This window comes from Thamnophis sirtalis, unplaced genomic scaffold (genome assembly GCF_051295495.1).
Source record: "Thamnophis sirtalis isolate CommonGarterSnake01/CBP01778 unplaced genomic scaffold, rThaSir2_p1.2 scaffold_1, whole genome shotgun sequence".
Lineage (NCBI taxonomy): Eukaryota > Metazoa > Chordata > Lepidosauria > Squamata > Natricidae > Thamnophis > Thamnophis sirtalis.
Window position 1 is genome coordinate 108,387,418 of NW_028261381.1, and position 20,404 is coordinate 108,407,821.

At 38.9% G+C, this 20,404-nt stretch overlaps 1 protein-coding gene across 3 annotated transcripts in view; it reads right to left on the bottom strand.

Moving 5' to 3' along the window:
- ACTN1 (actinin alpha 1) overlaps positions 1-20,404 on the bottom strand; it is a 127,352-nt gene that overhangs the window by 14,952 nt on the left and 91,996 nt on the right. For all 3 annotated transcript variants that reach the window (XM_087721386.1, XM_087721378.1, XM_087721393.1), the window contains exons 9-15: positions 14,085-14,177; positions 11,810-12,040; positions 10,544-10,691; positions 6,422-6,572; positions 4,388-4,496; positions 1,937-2,077; positions 499-681 (exon numbers count right to left, since the gene is read on the bottom strand). In XM_087721386.1, the coding sequence (XP_087577512.1) occupies positions 499-681; positions 1,937-2,077; positions 4,388-4,496; positions 6,422-6,572; positions 10,544-10,691; positions 11,810-12,040; positions 14,085-14,177 (1,056 nt within the window). The remainder of the gene's footprint in view (positions 1-498; positions 682-1,936; positions 2,078-4,387; positions 4,497-6,421; positions 6,573-10,543; positions 10,692-11,809; positions 12,041-14,084; positions 14,178-20,404) is intronic.

The window sequence follows — 20,404 nt, forward strand, 5'->3', positions numbered from 1 at the left end:
GCCATCATGCCTCTCAGTAAATATCTATCCTTTGAGAGGTCAAGAATGAGATATATAATCCAGAATTAGCTTTTGCAATCAACACCAATGATTCCTTTCCTATAGAACAAGAGATCAGAAAAGTTGAGCAAAATATTGGGCACCTGAGAGAAGTTACACTGAAGTTACAGATCTAATATGCAGAATGAAGTCCCACTGAGCTCAGGAAGATTTACTCCTCAAAGAATTCAGAATCAGAACAGAGCTGGAAGGGACCTTGGAGGTCTTGTAGCCCAGCCTCCTGCTCAAGCAGGAGACCCTATATCATTTCAGACAAGTGACTCTTCTTAAAAACCGTCAGTGATGAAGCACCCACAACGTCTGAAGGCAAGCTTCAGGCGTTCCACTGGTTAATTGTCCTCACTATTAGAAAGTTTCTCCTCAATGCTTGGGATGAACCACTAAAAAGGTGCAAGAATACCCAGCGGGACAAGCAGCTCAACCTTGAAAGCAACTCACATGGTCCCATTTGCCATTGATTTCCTGTGGGCTGATAGTGGTGTAAGGATTGGTTCCTGCCATGTTGACATGGTAGGTCTGGACAATTTTTGACACTTCATTGTGGATTCCTAGGATAGCTTGTCGCTCTTTATCAGCATCTGGCAAGGTAGCTTTAAACTGTTCATGGGCTGTGGTCAGTCCCTGACAAAGCAAAATAACATAGTCATGAGAAATGAAACACTTCTTAAAATATAACATTATAAACCCTAACACCACACAGAAAAATCTAAATCTATCTATAACAGTTCAACATGGTATCACTGCATGGTAAGAAAATACTCCCCCCCCCACCCCCACCCGAGATTAGAATTTTTAAAAACAATTTGGAAAGAGAAAAATTTAAACTTGGTTCAATTAACAATTTTCTACAGTGTGGGTGTATCAAGAGTATGCCAGAAACATTATAAGACAAGTTTGCTAAATACATATATTCTTTTTAATAACCTTGAGGCTAAATATTCATGTCATTTAATAGGCTAAATTTTATATCATTTATACTATAAGATTTAATTCTTTCTGAAGCAGAAATAGGATTTTTTTTCTTTTTAAACATAAAAACATCCATACCCATTTGTGATTAAGGCCACATGTTCATTCAAGGAAAATCCTTGAGACACTATAAACAAACTTGCATATTGATTGTATGAAGTCCAGGGACATCCAAAATAATCATGTCCCATGGCTTACCAACTATTGACAGTTTTAGATATCCAGACTAATGTTTTCAAATGGAATAGTTCATCTCTCCTTTGAGCATTAGATCTGGGTTAAGAATTTGCTTGTATGCATTAAAAGGAAGACATATTTGGCATGTACTATGTATTATGATTTGGTCTTAATAGCCGCTTCTCTGCCACGATTCTCTTAACTATGATCCATGGAAAAGAAAAATATCCTCTGTAGCTGTCTCCCTAGCTTTACTGAATCATGACATCTTACTTTAGTGGCAGATAGGACAAAATCAGGAAACCTGATTTAGACTGATTGTCCACTCCTACAAATATCAGAAAATAGCTCTGGGGCTGGGGCAAGGGACTGGGAAACGCATGTTCTGCATTTGCTCCCAGCTATATATGTGGTATGGACTGGCATGCACCAATATTTTTCATCCATTTAGGGATAGCGGCTGTCACCTGCCTGTGTCTGTGGGAGAAGAGAAGCTATTTGTTGTTGGGCAGACAACATCTGAATCAGCTAGTGCAGCGGTGTCAAACTGGCGACCCTTGTGGCTGGATGCATCACATGTAGGCCACACCCACCCCAGCTCCGCGAAGGGGAAAACATCGTGAAACGTCACTTGATGGCAACGTGATGTTACGAGTTTGACACCCGTGAGCTAGTGTCATGAACCTACTATAATCAAAGATTGAAAAGGCAGTTTTTCAAACATACATACCTGAATCTCTTCAATTGTGTGGACAATAAATGTATCCTGAAGGTCCTCCATAGCGCCCTCCATCCAATTATTAAAAGGTGCAGCTCGTTTGGCATACTCTAGATACAGCTGATCAATCGTTTCCAGCAGTTTTTCTGTTCTCTGTAATGAGTCCAGAGAAAAATAATGCATGATAGACAAAAATGTAGGTATTATATTATTCTGAACATTGAATGATTTATATAGTAAGATGCAAAATGTTCTCACCTTACCAGGTCAGAAGAACAGGTTTAACACCGCTCTAACCATCTCAGAAATGTCCCAATTTTGAACAATTCTGGTAAGGATGGAACCTTTTACACAGCCCTATTAACTATATCATTGGGGTATTTTTCTTGCTTATCTTTTTTCCTTGTATGCTAAAAAAGGATATTTTCAAAATTATATTCCTCTCTTATTCAGACCACAAACCAGATAGACATATAGATACATTACATTTTAATTTATATAAAGAATAAGCAATGATCTAGAATAGTACTCTGAGTATAAAAATGTCACAGAACATGGGGGACTACAGTATATAGCAAAGTACTTCATAGATTCATAAGTTTTGTGTATGTATATGTATAAATAATTAATTGTATAAATAGTATCAAATGTCTGATAAGCTTTAGAATCTGGTCTCAGCAATGTATACATTCTTCATTACTTCCTTCTCCATTTCTCTATCATCATTCAACAGATATTACCATCAAGCCGAACAAAAAGAGGGTTTACAAAATAATGATAAAAGTCTCCATGAAATAAACACAACCAATAAAGAATGAAATAGTTAAGTGCCAAATAAAGGGCTCTGGAGAGCTTACTAATTTTAAAAGATCATGGAAAATAGAAAAGGCATTTGCTTTACACTTAAAAGACATTGACTCTCCTGAGTTGAGATTATAAATATAATATAAATCTGAAAAAAATAAAATCAAATAAATCGGAATTAGATGTCCATTTAATTTGAGCTCAGGTCAAAGCAAATTTTTAATCTCCTCTTGATATCTGTCTTTGTTAACCTGATGCCCTCCGCATAATTATTATTATTTCCACACTGCTTGAGAATGCTAGGAGTGAAAGTACTAGATTGAGTAGGGCTGATTTATGGACTTAAATATCCTTATTTCAGCTTGCAGACAAAATGAAGTCTAGCAGGGAAACTTACAGTGTCATAAATTGTTTGAATGAATGAGTGTGAGCGTATATGTATTTCTTGTTTTGACTTTAATGTTCCAAAAACTACCTGAAGGACCTCTACATTTCACATACATACATATAATCTATTTGTGGCACTGTGCATCTGTCTGTCTGTCTGTCTGTCTGTCTGTCTGTCTGTCTGTCTGTCTGTCTGTCTGTCTGTCTATCTATCTATCTATCTATCTATCTATCTATCTATCTATCTATCTATCTATCATCTACATAAAATGTACAGTGTCATAAATAGATTGTATGTATGTATGTATTACCGTATTTTTCGGAGCATAAGATGCATTGGAGAATAAGATGCACCAAGGTTTTGAAGAGGCAAATTAAAAAAAGTTTTTGCACTCTGCAAACCCCCCCAAAACGGCCCATTTTTTGCAAAAACCGGCCTGGTTTTTTTCCAAAAAAGGGCATGGATAGCCTTTAGAAGGCTTGTAGAACGCTCCTGGGGGAAAGGGCAAAAACGAGCAAAAAACGGGCCCGTTTTTTATCATAAAAAGGGTATGGATAGCCTTTAGGAAGCTTATAGAGTGCTCCTGGGGGCTGGGGGGGACTGTTTTTTGCTCATTTCTGCCTTCCCCAGCCCTAGTTCTCTGAAAGCCTCCATAAGGCTATGCACGGTCATTTTGGTGAAGGGGTGGGGTTTTGGGAGGCAAAAAATGCTGTATTCAGTGTATAAGATGCACCCAGATTTTCAGCCTCTTTTTTGCAGGAAAAAAGTGTGTCTTATACTCCAAAAAATATGGTATGTATGTATGTACGTAAGTATGTATGTATGTACGTATGTAAAATGAGAATCCTTCAGGTAGTTTTTGGAACATTAAAGTTAAAACAAAAATTGACTGGATCCAGAACTGAAATGCAAGATGCAGTACAAGGGCTTATTATGGATCCGATTAAACATTGTCCAACCTTACATGGGAAATCTTAATTTCTGAAGTGTCTTTTAAAATAAACTTGAGATTCTCCAAAGTTACTGCAATACCATTTTTTCTATCTTTATCATTGGTTAAGTTTGATAGGGCTGCTGAAAATGATACTCACAGCTCAGCAATATCAGAGGAGCCCAAGTACCCAATCTTGGATAGTTTACCCTAGCAACTACCATAGATAATTGACCACTAAGTCAATTTTTACTTTCCTGCTCCCAAAGTTCAAGAGAGGAATAGTCAGAAAAACTAGTAAAAATACATTGCAGGCTTAGAATGCACAAACATCTTTTACCTCCAATGCTTCTCGACGTTTTTGGGTTAGAGCTCCAAGGTTATCCCACTGGTCACATATTTTCTGGCATCTGGCATTGACACTCGGTGAATCATAATAATCTAGCTCACTAACAAAAACAAGAATTTTAAAATAGAGAGAAAAGAAAAAACCTTTATCCAACCCATTGGTAGAAGATTAATACAAAATCTTTTATGAAACAATGTAAATAATTGATGACACACAAAGCTCATAAAATAGTTGTCTGGAGAAAACAAAGTCCATCTAACCCAAGATCCTGCTATCCATTCTGATCATCTTTGTTCGGAATACTTTTGCACATCAAGAATTCATCTGATGTATTTTCATAGTTTTTATCCTCCATAATTTTGTAGCATTAAATCACATTAGTGGCATGGTGAATGAAATATTTTTTTCTATCTGCTTTGAATTTCTTAGTCAACAGAGGTATGAAAATACAAGTATTATAAGAGGTGAGAGCTACACTATATTGCCAAAAGTATTCGCTCACCCATCCAAATAATCAGAATCAGGTGTTCCAATCACTTCCATGGCCACAGGTGTATAAAATCAAGTACCTAGGCATGCAAACTGTTTTTACAAACACTTATGAAAGAATGGGTTGCTCTCAGGAGCTCAGTGAATTCCAGCATGGAACTGTGATAGGATGCCACCTGTGTAACAAATCCAGTCGTGAAATTTCCTCGCTCCTAAATATTCCACAGTCAACTGTCAGCTGTATTATAAGAACGTGGAAGTGTTTGGGAATGACAGCAACTCAGCCACGAAGTGGTAGGCCACGTAAACTTGTCCAACATCAGTGTGTGACCTCACAAATGCACTTCTGGAAGAATGGTCAAAAATTCCCATAAACACACTCCTAAACCTTGTGGACAGCCTTCCCAAAAGTGTTGAAGCTGTTATAGCTGTAAAGGGTGGACCGACGTCATATTGAACCCTATGAATTAGGAATGGGATGTCACTTACAGTAAGTTCATATGCGAGTAAAGGCAGGTAAGCGAATACTTTTGGTAATATAGTGTATGTAGTCACCAGCCTTGTCTGCACCCAAGTAAGTTTTAATTCTATTGTATCTGAACTTAAATTATCATTTGCCCAACAAAATGATAGCTCTACTGCCTTAGCTGAGCTCATAAGGCTAAGATGAGCCATACCTGCCTAAAACATGAAAAGGAGGAAATCCCTAGGATGTTAAGTAGACTTGAAACTACCTAACTTGAAACTTGAAAGATAAATGTTTGCAAAATCATAAAAAAATGGAGCTCAGGTGAAAGCAAACTTTTAACGTCCTTGTAATAGTTGTCTTTGTTAACCTGATGCCCAAGAGATAATTACTATTATTTCCACCATGGTTGGGAATGCTGGGAAAGACAGTACTAGATTGAGGAGGGCTGATTTATGAGCTTGGATGTCCTTATTTGAGCTTGCAGACAAAATTAAGTCTCAAAATTGATGAAATATGTAATCTATGCACACCAGCCATGTCTCTTTCATGGTTTGTTACATGTCATAGTGCAGGGGTGTCAAACTCAATTTCATTGAGGGTTGCATTAGGGTTGTGTTTGACCTTGGGGGGGCTCGGGGCATGGCCAGCACAATGTCAGTCATGTCGGGGGTACCTGTGGTGGCACTCTGCCAGCAAAAACAGACTCCTGTTTTCTGCCCCAACAGCCTCCTGCAACTCTTCACCAGTGAAAACAGAGCTCAGGAGGGCTGCACACAGCCAATCCGACCTCCATTTTCATCGGAAGAAGCACCGCGGGCTGGTCCTTTGCTGTTTCCAAGGTGGCTCCATGGGCCAGATCTAAGTACTCGGTGGGCTGGATCCAGCCCCCGAGTCTTGAGTTTGACAGTCCTGCCATAGTGCATAGTTCCCTTTCTGATCCCAACAGTTCTTTTTTTTTGGCACTCAAGTCCCTGCTTCTCTAAACTTCTGATTTAAAGAAGGAGCAGAACTGAATTTGAAGCCCATCAACCATCAAAAAGTAAACCGCGTGCTTGTGGAAGCCATACTTGAGTTCTTGTGCAATAGCAGCGATTTGTTCTACACGGTCCTGGTGAGCAGCCAGATCACTTTCAAAGGCCTCGTGTTTCTTTAGCAGAGCCTTGATCTCCGAAAGGGTGGCTGTTTCATAATCCTTCTGCTGCAACATGGCTTCTTTGCCTACCAAGAGATGGACAGCGAAGAGGAATGAATCAAGGACCTAAAGGTGACCAATGTACATAAGAAGTATCTTCTAACAGAAGTTTATTTATAGCAGTTTAATCATATTAGTAAGAAATAAGGTTTGTTCTATGGAATACTGTCTCAGAGTCACTATATTTACTTGGAAAAGTCTGATCTCTGTTCAATTCAATCCCATTTTCTGGAACATAAACCATCCTATTGGGGGTATCTTCCTTCCATTTGCTTCAGAGGCACGACTGGAATGTTAAAAAATTTCTAACGTTGATGTATGTGGGAAGGTGGTAGCAAATTTCTCATTTTCACCATAACCCAAAAGAGACATAAAAGGAAATACACTTGAGAAAGGTAAAGTGTGATACTTGTACAATTGGTTACAGATACTGATGCTCCCTGCACACCTTCCTTCTACTTTTCCCATGCCTGATAAGGTGGATACCCTGTCCCTGCTATTAAAAAAACCCTGACCTTCATGGTATGATTAATATACTATTTTTATATAGCAAAGTCAAGATGTCTTATAATGGACATATCCGAAGGCAAGGTATTATATTCAAAGGGTCCCTAGTCCTTGGTAGGCGCCATTTACAGCTACAACTTCCACCAAAGGAAACTTTGGCTGAAATGTAAACACTGATTTTAATAAAGAAATAAGCAGAAGTCTTATAGGTGTAATCCTGTAAGGCAGTAGTGTCAAAGATTGCCAAGGTAGGTGTGTCTTTGGTGGAATAGCCCAAAATTTCCATGGGGGCAGGCTTATTCTGTGTCTCATGTATTAATTTGACCTTGAACCACCTGGAGACCGTGATCAATAAAGCTTTGCAGACCAAGAGTCCTAGAGTAGCAAAAAAGCAAGAGGCAATTAGCACATTTCCAATACGCTTGGTTGCAAACAAATGAACATATAACACTAAAACTGACTGAGCTATAAATTAGGTGAAAAACAATCCATAGAGAATCTCTTCCCTGTCTCTTGCAGCTAGGTTTTAATTATGGACAAGGGGAGGTCTACTGAACTATGATAATCTAGAATGGAAGATATCCACAATATCCATTCCAGCCAAAGATCCATGTGGGGCATGGGGCCAGGAGAATTAATGTCCTTCTTCTTGCATTCTTTTAGAGAGTCGTTGAAGCCACCTGGAGGTTTATCTGTGTAATCAGGGTCACCTGAGTGGTGCAAATGGGTATGGAGCCTTCTTGGAACTGTTGGAGTATATGAACTGTTGTAGACTGGAGACTGATGTTGCATCCTCTGTTGAGAGAGGGCTGCTCAGTTTTGACATAGGTGGCCTCTTTGACCCCTCCTTCAAACCAGAGGTCTCCTCTGTCCAAAATGTAGACTTTACAGTCTTCAAAAGAATGGCCTTTGTCTCTTAATGCAGATGAACTGCTGAATCTTGTCTGATGGGTTTGTTCTCCTATGTTGTGCCATGCATTTATGAATTTGCATTACTTTGGTGACCCTGAAGACACAGATAAACCTCCAGGTGACCTCAATGACTCTATAAAAGAATGCAAATGACCCTCTGTCTGCAAGGAGTATAAATCCTTCCATTCCCCAACATCCAGCCAGAACTAAGGAAGTTTCTTGGATGAGAAGCGAAATGTCTTCAAAAAAATTCCCATAAAGTCCAGTTGCCTATTGAAAAAGCACCTTTGAGACAACCATGACCTGGATGACTGAGAATCTCCATAGACCCATGATCCTTTTAAGTTGGGGGCTTAGCTTTCCCCCAAGAGCAAGCTCTGACTCTTTGCTATTTGAATCAGAAGCTGGTCCTGTCATTCTCCACACACATAATTGCAATAATGAGAGCATTATTGCAAGAAGTTGCAGAAAGTCTGTGGTAGATCTTTGGTAAAAATATTTGTGGCTTTTTCTCTCTGGTTGGAAAACATGAAACGAAGTTTTCCAGCCTGTAATTGGTTGAAGTTGACCAAAGATGCATTGGTGATCAACCAAACATTAAAAAAAAATTGCTTGAATGCCCTGAGATCAAGACTTCCTTCACCAGGGTCCTGGATTTGCAACTGAGCCAATATGCAGCTATGCCATGGATTCCTTAGTCATATTCTGCCATAAGCTACGGTATATTTTCTTCAACCAGGATAGAGGGCAGTTGCTTCCTTCATTAGCTGAATTAAACTGCTGACTCCCCATTGCCTGATAGGGAATTTGTTGAAGGTATTGTGTGCAGCTCCAGAAAGCTTATTTTGGTCTTTGCTGTTGCTTTCACTAGATTCCCCGGGCTACTAAGTATGGTCATCAATCTGACATCTATGGAGAATTGGGATTTTGTGAGAAGGCTGTAAAGATGGGAGCCACCACTTGAGGGAGCTCTTCAACTTCAATGGGTATAAAGGAATTTCGGGTTGGGGAAAGTATGAGACTGTATTAAGAAGGAATGAGCTGTTGAAGAGGGACTTAGAGAAGATATTACACAGAGACATAGGGAAGCATGAGAAAGAAATTCAAAAGAACTCCAGCCTTGATTTTGTTTAATATAAGACTAGATGGAGAGAATATTGGACAAAGTTTCAAGACTCTGTTAATACATCCTGTAACAATAAAGTAGCATTTCTGGAATTCCTCTTTCTAGGCTTAGAATAGAATAGAATAGAATTCTTTATTGGCCAAGTATGATTGGACACACAAGGAATTTGTCTTTGGTGCATATTCTCCCAGTGCACATAAGAAGAACAAAATACATTCATCAAGAATAAAAAGTTACAACTTAGTGATAGTCAAGGTTACTAATAAGCTGTCAAACCGTACTAGTAAAGAAATAAAACAATATAAATTGAAAGATACAAGCAACACGATTATGGTCATAAGTGGGAAGAGACAGATACTAGGAAAGAAGTATTAGCCTGCCTCAAAAGGCTGATTCTGGATTTTTATATCCTTAAATTCTGGAAGAGGAGGAGGGAAATCCATTGGGGGTGTAGGAGTGAAATCTTGTCTAATCTATGGAAGCTACCATCTGGAGCTGCCATCTGGAGTGAGAGGCCCATGCTCTTCCATGCTCCCCATGGGACAACTGGCTAAAGAGTCACAAGTTGTCCCTTCTTGTGGGTAGGTAATCATGAGGGTGGCTTGAATTTGTTGCAGCATGGCCAGTTAATTATTACATGGCCTTCCAGGCGGAGGGACACACCTGATGTTTAAAAATGATAGCATCTTGAGGAAGAGAATTTCTTGATGGAGCTATGTGATCAAACCAAGTGCTTCCCTGCCTTTAGTGGTGGACTGAATGTGTGTTTTGCAGGCTCTCTAGAGCAGTGTTTCTCAACCTTGGTGGCTTTAAGTCCTGTGGACTTCAACTCCCAGAATTCCCCAGCCAGCATAGCTGGCTGGGGGATTCTGGGAGTTGAAGTCCATAGGACTTAAAGTCACCAAGGTTGAGAAACACTGCTCTAGAGCAATGATAAGCCAGTGAAGGCTGAGAATAATACTTGGCTCAAGGATGGTGACTCAATTAAGGGAGCCCATGTCACATGAAGAGTTGGCAAAGCTTAGCAGAGCAAAGCTGGGGCTGCCCCCTTCCCACACCAACCAAGATCAAAATATTTTTAGTCCTGCAGGTCCTGAGAAGCAGATATACACAACTCAAATAATGGGCTTCTTTGGCTTGGCTGAGGGCAGTTGTTTAAGAACTGGGATCTGGAGACACCCTCAAAGTTCTGTTAGTAGGAAGCTTTTTTCTGTTCTTCTATAGAATTATCTACAATGTAGCAATATACTTTTACATTTGTTTTACAGTTTACTTTTATGTATATAAACAGTTGTATCCGATCCTTCTAATGCATATGCATCAATCCTGCAAGTTAAAGCAATCTCAAAGTTTTGTTCCTACTAACTTGATGGTTTTTATAATCCGGTTTCTATCTTGTCTAGACTACAAAAATCTCTAATAATAATAGAACACATTTAGATGTTGTGTTACCCTCTGTCCAGGATTCATGAATGGAAGCTTTTTGCCGGAACTTCTCTGCTAGATGATCCAGTCGTTCTAATCGTCGGATGTCATTCAACAGCCACTCTTCATATCCTTTCTCAGCCTGCTCCAGGCCAGACCAGGCATTATTTATATCCTGTAGTATAACCAGAAGAAAAGCATAACACTATCAAGAAAAGGCAGATGGATTCAAAATAATTGAAACATTTCTCAACACAGTGAGAATTAAGTTTGAGGAGCTTCTACAATCACACTATGAATGGGTGGGGAAAAAACTGGCTGATAGATCGGCAGACAAATGATGAAGCCCTGGCAAGGGGATCTGAGACAATACAAGATGGGAGCTAAAGACAGTTAACTTCTGTAATCAGAAAGGACTGGGCCAGAGCTTTGGAGGTTCCCTACCAAACATTTTAAGTTGCTAAGGCCTGAAGTTCTCCTGCAGAGGGATGTATTTTCATTTCCCTCCTGGGATTGATATGGCGGTGAAAGATTTGCTCAGAGATGTGTATAATAAGAAATATAATCCCTTCCAGTAATTGTTAGATTTTCCTCTTTATTATTAAGGAAGTTTGTTTAAGAAGAGGTCACTTCCTGTCATCATCTAAGGAAGGGTGACCAATCTTGGCAACTTTGTAAGTTGTGGATGCTGGCTAGGGAATTCTGGGAGTTGAAATCCATAAGTTTTAAAGTTGCCATGGTGGGATGCCCCTGATCTAGGAAGATGCTGTCTGCCTTCTCTAATATGTAAATCTTTGGTACTATAAGATTTCTGTTCTAAAACAGCCACCATGGTATAATCTGGTATTGGACTAAGAGATCTGGATTCAAGTCCCCTATTGACCATTCTCATTCTCCTCCTCAAGATAGTTCAGGACAAGCTGAAGGGGAGGGGGGGGAACTGGAGGAAAGGGCACCAAAAATATTATTTTAAGCTCATGAAAGGAAGATGGATTTAAATCTAACAAACCTGTTTAAAAACTATATGAATTTATTATTCAGTTATCTGAGGTTAAAACAAAAAATCTCATGTGCGGTGTCTGTTTTCCAGAAGGGACAACCTGCTAGAATAGAGAGGTATCATTTGGCAATTTATAATCTGTGGCTACTACAAGTTGTAGTAAAGCCCATGGCAACCAATATATGTTCAGTTCTAGGAAACCGAGTTCCACTGGCCCATGAAAGCAACAGTAACAGTAGGAAACCCATCTTGCCAAGTCATTGTGTATGAACTCATTAATCTAACACACTCACCGAAACCATTTTCCCTTCCGAAGGCATGAAGGCTGGCCTGTTGCTAAGCCTCAGCTTAGTTTGCAATGTGTTGAAGTTGATTTCCAGCTGGCATTTCTCTTGGACTTTGGGAGGCTTGTGAAGGCGGCGGTAATCTCGGAAATCTTCCAGTTTCTGCTGCATGGCTTGCATGGTGTTCTCAGGTGCCCGATTCTCCAACCATGGTATGGTGCGCCGGATCCATTCCAACAGCTGGAAATACCAAGAAGAGAAAAGTCAGAATTTCTGGAAACTAAAATCATAGCTAGTATTAAATTTGGCCAAGACTTTGATTTCTGTTGGGAAGTTTTGCATTTACTTCCATAGTAGGTAGCAGCCCACAGCCAAGCTTGGCTGTTTCCCCTAAATTAAATAGCGTGAACTTAACTAACATTTGGATGGAAGGTTACGTGGAAATGTCTGTCAGGGTTCCAAATAGCATCCAAAAAGTCCAAAAAGAAAAGATGGCTTGCAGGCATGACAATGTCACGACTCTGGCTAGATAGGGAAGTCTTAAAATATTCTGGAAGAAGGCCACAACAAATCTCTTCATTATTACTGCCAGGCAAATCACACAGAAAGACATTCAATTCAGCTTGAGGGAGCCTTTTCCCCTTTTGTCTTTACAGCTGCACAACAAATTTGTTCATTCATCCCTGCCACTGGTTTTGGGAGGCAGGCTTAGTATTAGGTAGAGACCTATCTAAAGAGAGAGGACTGGTGTATTTACAGCCTGAGGGGAGAGACAGCAGGTCTTCATGTCTTGTGGAACTGTCTTGATTAAAGATAATTGCTGAAACATTCAGATTCTCCCTGAGTGTAATGGTATGTGAGAATGACCTTGGGAGACAAGGAGATGGAGCCAAGGGAATGGTCAGATAAAAGGCAGCCTGAAGCAGGAATGTATGCAAGGCCAGAGGTTCAGAAAAGACCCTCCCTAGTTTCTTGGACTGTAAAGGAGATGAAGGGGGGGGGGGGAGATACACAGAATACTTTCAGACTTCAAGATTCTGTTAATGTAAACTCACAATAAAGTAAAATTAGCTCATCTGTCCATGTTTCCTGTCTACTTTACCTCACAAAGCTGACTCTGGGTCATGTTGTGCATCTGTTTATCTTACAGATTGCATGATCTATTATTATATTTATCTATTATTATCTGGCTACTTAACCTTGGTTCTGTACGCACTGTTTTTAAATCACTACAGAACTCAGATATTTTAGTAGTATGAACTTCTGATATTAGTACTCATTATAGATTAAAAATCTATTTGGATACAATGCTATTTTAATGTAAATATTCCATTAAACCACGGTTCCAGGAACCCAAGAGCCATGGAGCAGCATACCCCTCTTTGCAATTGTTCACAAAGATTTTGACTGTTATATTCCAGTGATGGCTAACCTTTTTATTGTTGTGTGCCAAAAATGCGAGTGTGCACGTGCACCCATAATGCAAAGTGCCCCCCATGTGCATGCGCGCATGCGCGCACAACCCCAAACTTCCAAACTTCTGGTTGGGCCCGTTTTTCGCCCTTCCAGGCTCCGGAGGCTTTCCTGGAGCCTGGGGAGGGTGAAAACAGCCTCTCCCAGCCCTCCGGAAGGCCGAAAATCAGCTGGCTGGCATGTGTATGCACTTGAGTGCCAGCAGATATGGCTCCACATGCCACCTGTGGCATGCATGCCATAGGTTCGCCATCACAGTTATATTCCATACTGACTTTCCTGGGCTCTCCAGATGTCTTTACCTGTCCCATCTGGACCATAAAGAGAGACATGCTTCAGATCCCAATCGTGTGTGGGCTGATAAGGCTCAGAAGAGAGCTTTTTCTTTCATAGGGTCTACACTCTGAAATAGCATCCCTTTGGAGATTAGATTAGTCCTGCTCCTGCTATTGGCCTGCTGTAAGGATTTGAAGTCTTGGCTCGGTTCTGAAGCCTGGGACCTTGGGGATGCAAACCCCATCTTCTGGTTATGTTGAATGTTGGACAGGTGTTTTTTTAAATAATTTTCCTGGTGTTTTCCATAGGTTTTGTGTTTATTCTGTACACGTCGCGCTTTTTAATATTGTTAGCTGCCCACGGTTGACATGGAAGGTCATATAAACCTACTGAATAATAAAAATAGCATGCTGTAAACAACAGTGCTGCTCTGTTTCTTCCCTCCTTGCGCATTTGCTGCTGCACTCCACTAAATTGAACTATTCCAAAGAACTCCCCTGGCTACACCAAAGAAATTGAAAGCAAGGCTACCTACATCACTGGCCAACTTCTCATAGTCTTCCATTAGCTGCTCATTCTCTTGATTCACAGCCAGCACCTTGCAGATGCGATTGGCTGCCGTTTCAGCCTGTTAACAAGAGAGAAAGAGAACAAGAGAAGAAAACAAAAACAGTTTCATTAGCAAAGATGTCCCATGTTCCAACCCATGTCTAAGAGAATGATACTTGTCCCGTTTTCTTTTAATACTTCAAAAACTTGTTAGTACCACCACTTCTGGGAGATTAGGACGAGAGGCACATTTTGGGAATTTCAGTCTGAATGTGAACTTGTCCAACCTGAAATGTTTGGGGTTTTTTTTTCCCCATCCTCTAAAACAAAATCATCAATGATAAAAGGGCCTGAAATAATCAATGTAAAGAAGTGGAAGAAAAGCAACAAGCCCTGAATTCAGATCCCAGTTAAAAAAAATACCTGACGGTCCTTTGCATTGTTATGCGTGGCACAAGCCATAGAACGATGTCACATGGGTCATAAGGTCATCATGCAAATTATGTAAATGTTCTCATAACACATGACATCACTTGTCCCTTTGAACATCCAAAAAAATCCTGGGAGATCGTTGGGAGTTATAGATGCTACCATATTATTTCAATTGAATTATTTGCAAAATTTTACTTGACAATAATTTTATTTTAAAAACAGCAGCAGCTGTTTTGTAACTTTCTGTCTTTTGTTCTTGTGGGTTTTACTGGTTGCTAGCAAACAGTAACCCCAAATCTCTAGCATGTTTGAACTTCTGTATCCTATCACAATGGCCAAAATAAATGACAAACGAAGTCCACGCTTTGTTCCAAAGTGTTCAAATACTTCTTTACATTACTATATGGGATCTCCTATGGCAGAGAACTAAGCTTTCAGAGAATTAAGCTTTTGCTTTAGAAACTTTTAGTGAAGAAGCAAAGAAAAAAATTCATAAATAATCATACTCAAAATGAACAAATATGTATTTTAAAATACATGGCTATATCATCCCAAATGAAAGAGATAGCATCCAAAGCACACTCTGTAGAAAATAGTCAGTTATTTCAAATCTCCTCTGATCCTGACAACCAGATTGGTACGAAGAATTTGATATCAAAAAAGGAGATTAACAAAACAGAAAAAATGTCTTGCTTTTTCTCTAGGAAATGGATGTGCCCTAGGTTTAAAAGTGCCATAATAAAAATGTTATCCTAAAGAAACTATGTTCTGCAGGTTTTTTTTTAAATTAGGTTAAATGTTTAATTATATCATTGCTTTATTTTATTATTTTTCACATATGATCTGCATCTTCTAATTAAAGTGCAGTACAGTAGTGTTCTCTGAACTTTTAAGCTTGTATTGAAGTCAGTTAATAATTGTCAATTGCAAAAGGCCACCCTACTTGGATCCGCACAAATATATTTCACTGATGCATTTTGACATCCTAGATTCTTGGGAAGAACTCAATGCATATAAGGGCCAACACCAGCTAAAGAATTGGCAGCTGTGACTTCACGTTATTGTGAATAGATAATAATAATTTGCTTCCATTTGCCTTGCCTTGACCAATAAAAATACAAGCTTTCAAATTCCACAAGATTCTTCTAGCAATCTGGAAACTGACAGCCCCATTTTATATATTTTTATTCCAAATCAAGTCTTGGTTTTGACTCATGCTTAGTTTTAGATATGTCACATAATATACAGTAATTAATCACCTGTTTGCAGAACATTGTGCTTTGGCTCTTGCAAATACTTTTAACCAGTTTAATTAAGCAGGAGGTTAAAATTCCAGCTGTAAGTAGCTATATTGAGGCACTGGTTTGGGAAGCAAGAAACTAGCTTTCTATGTTATAAAATTCACTTCTTCACATTAACTGCTCATAAAATATATTGTACTGTATATGTATAATGCAGAGTAAAAATACTGATCTATGGACTTATGTGAACTGATCGTTTCCTCTATCAAGGATCCAATTATTTTGAAGGGATTTTTTGAACTGTATTTTTTTTTACTGTCCTTTGAGAATAAAAAAGTTTTCTTCCAAGTTATGTTTGTCCTAAAGTTTCCCTCATCAGAATGCACCATTTTTCTGGGTCACTGTCCAGTTTTTTTTTTAAAGGGCATCTTAATTAATGAACTAAGTATGAGAATAGCTTGGACAAAGACACATCCACGGAATTTCCCTGAAAGATGCCAAACTGCAGTGGCTCTGAGAGCTGCAGATTTTACACGTTTTGCTCATCTCTTCGCTTTATTATCACATTAAAAAATACAGAATAAACATGGTTATTGCAGAATGCACTTTGCTTCTAAGTTAATCCAAAATAAAACTCAATATCAATTTTTTCAGGGAACATAAAAAAGGCTAAAGCTGAATTAAAAGGCTTTATTTCCAGAAATCCACAAAGTAAAGTATTAAAAACAAGTTATAAGTACCAATTTAGTAATTAAAAATGCTCATGCACTTTAGGGTTATGAAAGTTGGAAGCAGCTGGGGAGGAAAGGAAGCAAACTGACCATAGCAAGTGTATATTTAGAGAAATACTCAGATAACACCCCCCAGATACATACACACATACAAATCAAATGAAGGAAAAGCAACCCTATACACACACACACATCATGACAGGCAGGGGCCCTGTACCTTCAGTGACTCAGTATAACAGAATGAAAGAAGCAGAAAGTTGATCATGTGACCTCCCCTTCAGAGCTGGTAGCAGTAATGAGAAATCTGAATGAGAAATGGAGTGACATCACAATAAATCACCTAGTCAAGAATTGGGATGGAGACTGAAAAGATAACCATGTGCTCCTAGGTCTGCATCAAAATAATACGCACTCAGTGCGGATTAGCCCTGCCAGCTAACAGAAATGGATCAGGAAAAAACTTCAGAGGAACCAAATCCTTGGGGCAAGCCTCCCCACCCAGATCCCCTCGAAAATGGCCATCGTTCAAGGAGACCATTAGCCAAGCCAATGCGGTCTGGCCAACTCATTCCATCTGTCTTGCTATAGCCAATTCCCCAAGGGACAACTCCAAGGATAACTCTAGAGAGGGGCAAGTAAATTGCAGTAAATTGCTTCAGGTTTGAATCTTCTCAAGTTAGAACTCTTCAAGGCTGGGGTCAACCAGAGCATGGAGTAACTTGTCCCTTTTCTCCCTCTCTTGAATTATCCTGCATTGAATTGTCCCACGGTGAGTTGGCCATGCGAGTTGGCCGGGGCAAGTCATCCCATTCCAAAGCCAATGAAACACCCATTAGGTCCCGCCAGGCCATTTCTGAGTCAGGTTCATCCTCATTGTGCCTCTTGTGTACCTAGAGTTGACGAGTGAGTTACGCCTTCACCTAAACCAAGGACCTTTGCATTATTTGAGATTCTGAAAGAAAGCAAACTTGAATTCCAGTCCTAGGATACATAGGGGAGAAACTAGAGTAGCTGTGTATTTCTTAATTATTTCACTTCCTTTCAGGTAGATTGTGGGGATGTGAAACTTAAGGTTTCCCACCCCAACTCCCCACTTTTACACAATTTACTTGGTCAGGGGCTTTTTGTGAAACAAAATAGGAAGTATGAGTTTGTCAGTAACCTCAATTTTTGTGAAATCTTAAAACAGGGAGCACAAGCCTATCAACTACACAAAGAGGTATGGGATTCTTTCTGATATAACTAAGTCAGCCAATAGTTCTGTCTTGATTGTTGACCAATTCCAGGTAAGACTGTTACTCATTATCTGGGCCAGACCCAACATGTCCTATGAACATGGCTGACATTTTACACTTCAACTCCCACAGTCCCCATCTAACCCATGGTTTTGTCCAATTCTTCTAATTGGGGAATGCAGATACATGAACCATTATTTTTAATAAACTTTACACCAGTTATTGTTCCGTGAGAACAAATCTAACAAATTTTCTAACTGAGAAAAGCTTTCTAACAAGATGGGTAACATTGCTAATTGCAGACTAAACATAGAATCTACTCATTGCTGGATAGAAATGTTATTTTAACAGTTGTGTTCACCTATCACTCAAAGAAATGAAATAGTGAATTGTTATTTAAAATGAGAATATATATATATATATATATATATATATATATATATATATATATATATATATATATATATATATATATATATATATATATATATATATATATATTGTTGACAAGGGTTTCAGTTAACATTGAAACCTGCTTGAAAACTTCTGACAAATTGCTACTTTCCAAAGAAATGAAACCGAAAAGCTCTTTGATTGTAAATATGGTAAGTTTAAAAACCAACTCTGTATATGTTGGTGTATATACTCTGCCTTCTGCTACATTTCATACTATTTACAGAAGAGGATTTTCCATCCATCTCAAGCAGAACTGAGCAAAAGTTTTGGCACCATTCTAAAATAAAACTTGTATTTATAATCCATGTTGTCTCTTAAGCACTGAAACAGCTTTAGAAAAGCTTTTAGTAGGTAAGCTTTTAGTAAACTGGTGTCACGGTTATTTGAAAACCTGGGTTTTCCATTTAAAATAATTTATATAAATTCAATTTATATCCCAGTTTTCTCAAACTAAACTTTTTTTTTACATAAAAGAGAGAATGAGTAAAATGTGTGCTTTTAAAACACAAACCTATCTGCACACATTAAAAAGATCTGCTAACTGCCTTCTGCAAAACATATTCTCTAAAATAGTCACTAAGCACATTGTTAAGGTCCAGGCCCAATTCTTCTCATTTCCAAGGTGACAATGAGGTACTACTGGAAACAACTCAATCAGAAATGAATGCAGCTTATCAGCTACACATGAACTGGGCCTTTCAACTCATAATATTTTAGTTTAATGTGAACTGAAACCCTATAGGCTTGATAAATTATTTTGGAAAATGAATAAAAATGTGCATGCTAATTGTTATTATAAGAAGATTACATCATGGAAAGTAAGGATGAAATTTCTAAGATTGCCTTGGGCAGTGAGTAAGATTAAGGCTCACATCAGCTGTCCTCAAGTGAGCACAAGGATCCAACAGGAAGCTATAAGACATGGGCTAAAGGCTGCTTTCCCCTTGGTAGCTTATACTCAGGTATGGATAAATGCATTAGTGCCAATTCTGAATGCCATATGTAAGCTGTTGGTTGTTTTTTTGTTTACAAACTACACACAATCAGTGAAAGGGAATCCATAGAAAGCAAAGTACAGGCTGTGCCCAAGTACAAAAAAGTCAAGGGAAGAGCAGCTAGCTGTATGGCATGGGGGTGGGGGGAACCATGGGAGAGATGGTTATAGAAAGTTTAAAAAAAAACAAAATAAAGCTGAAAGAATAAGAAAACATCGCAAATGACAGAAAGTAAAAATAATGCCAGGAACACCACTGAGTGGCAGAAGAAGACAAAGAGGTGGAAGCAAGGATAAGCAAGAAAAAGAAAGAGTATGCAGAAACTCTTGTAATACAATCTAGCCTAGGACTAGATATTAATATAGCTACACCTCAACTTGTACCCCCCAAAAAATGCATTGGAATGCAAATGTAATTCTTCACTCCAAAGTAGGGTTTCCAACACATAAAAGGGGAGTTCCAGGTTGGGGAAAGCAAGGTAGGACAGGACTTTATACTGTATTTAAGTATTAAAGTGGCCTTAAGAGTTTTCTCCTCATGTGGAGGAAAGACCTGGGATCTTCAGAAGGACTCCTGAGAAGTCTTTTGCTGAGGGTGGATCTGGCAAATTGGACACATTTGTCTTCTATTTTAAAAAAGTTGTTTTGGGGAGGTCCATTTAGGCATGTTCTGATCACATTGATATTAAAACACTATCAACAGGGGAGAAGGGATTTGTTTTTTTATGATATCCTAAAGAGCACATTTATGTCTACAATTGTAAACAAGCTGGAATCTTTAACTCTACTATTCGTAGATGTAGCCAATAGCAATGGAATCCTCTCACTTATTGAAAAAAAATAGAAATAAAACCTTTTGAATGGCTGGCTTTTTTCCACTACAGGAAACAAATCATATACAATGGCATTCATGTACAGCTTTTTTCAATATAGATACAGAAACTATAGCCTGGGGAGAAAACTCAGCTCTGCTCATCCTTGCTCCTCTTAATATTTTTTCTGCCAAAGGCTGCCTGATCTCTATTCTATTCCCCTCACAGGAAAAAAGAGTCATGGTTCCTTCCATTTATGAGATATTTCTAATTTATCCTTCAGAAGAATTAGAATTAGAACAACAGAGTTGGAAGGGAACTTGGAGGTCTTCAAATCCAACCCCTTGCTTAGGCAGGAAACCCTACACCACTTCAGACAAATGGTTATCCAACATCTTCTTAAAA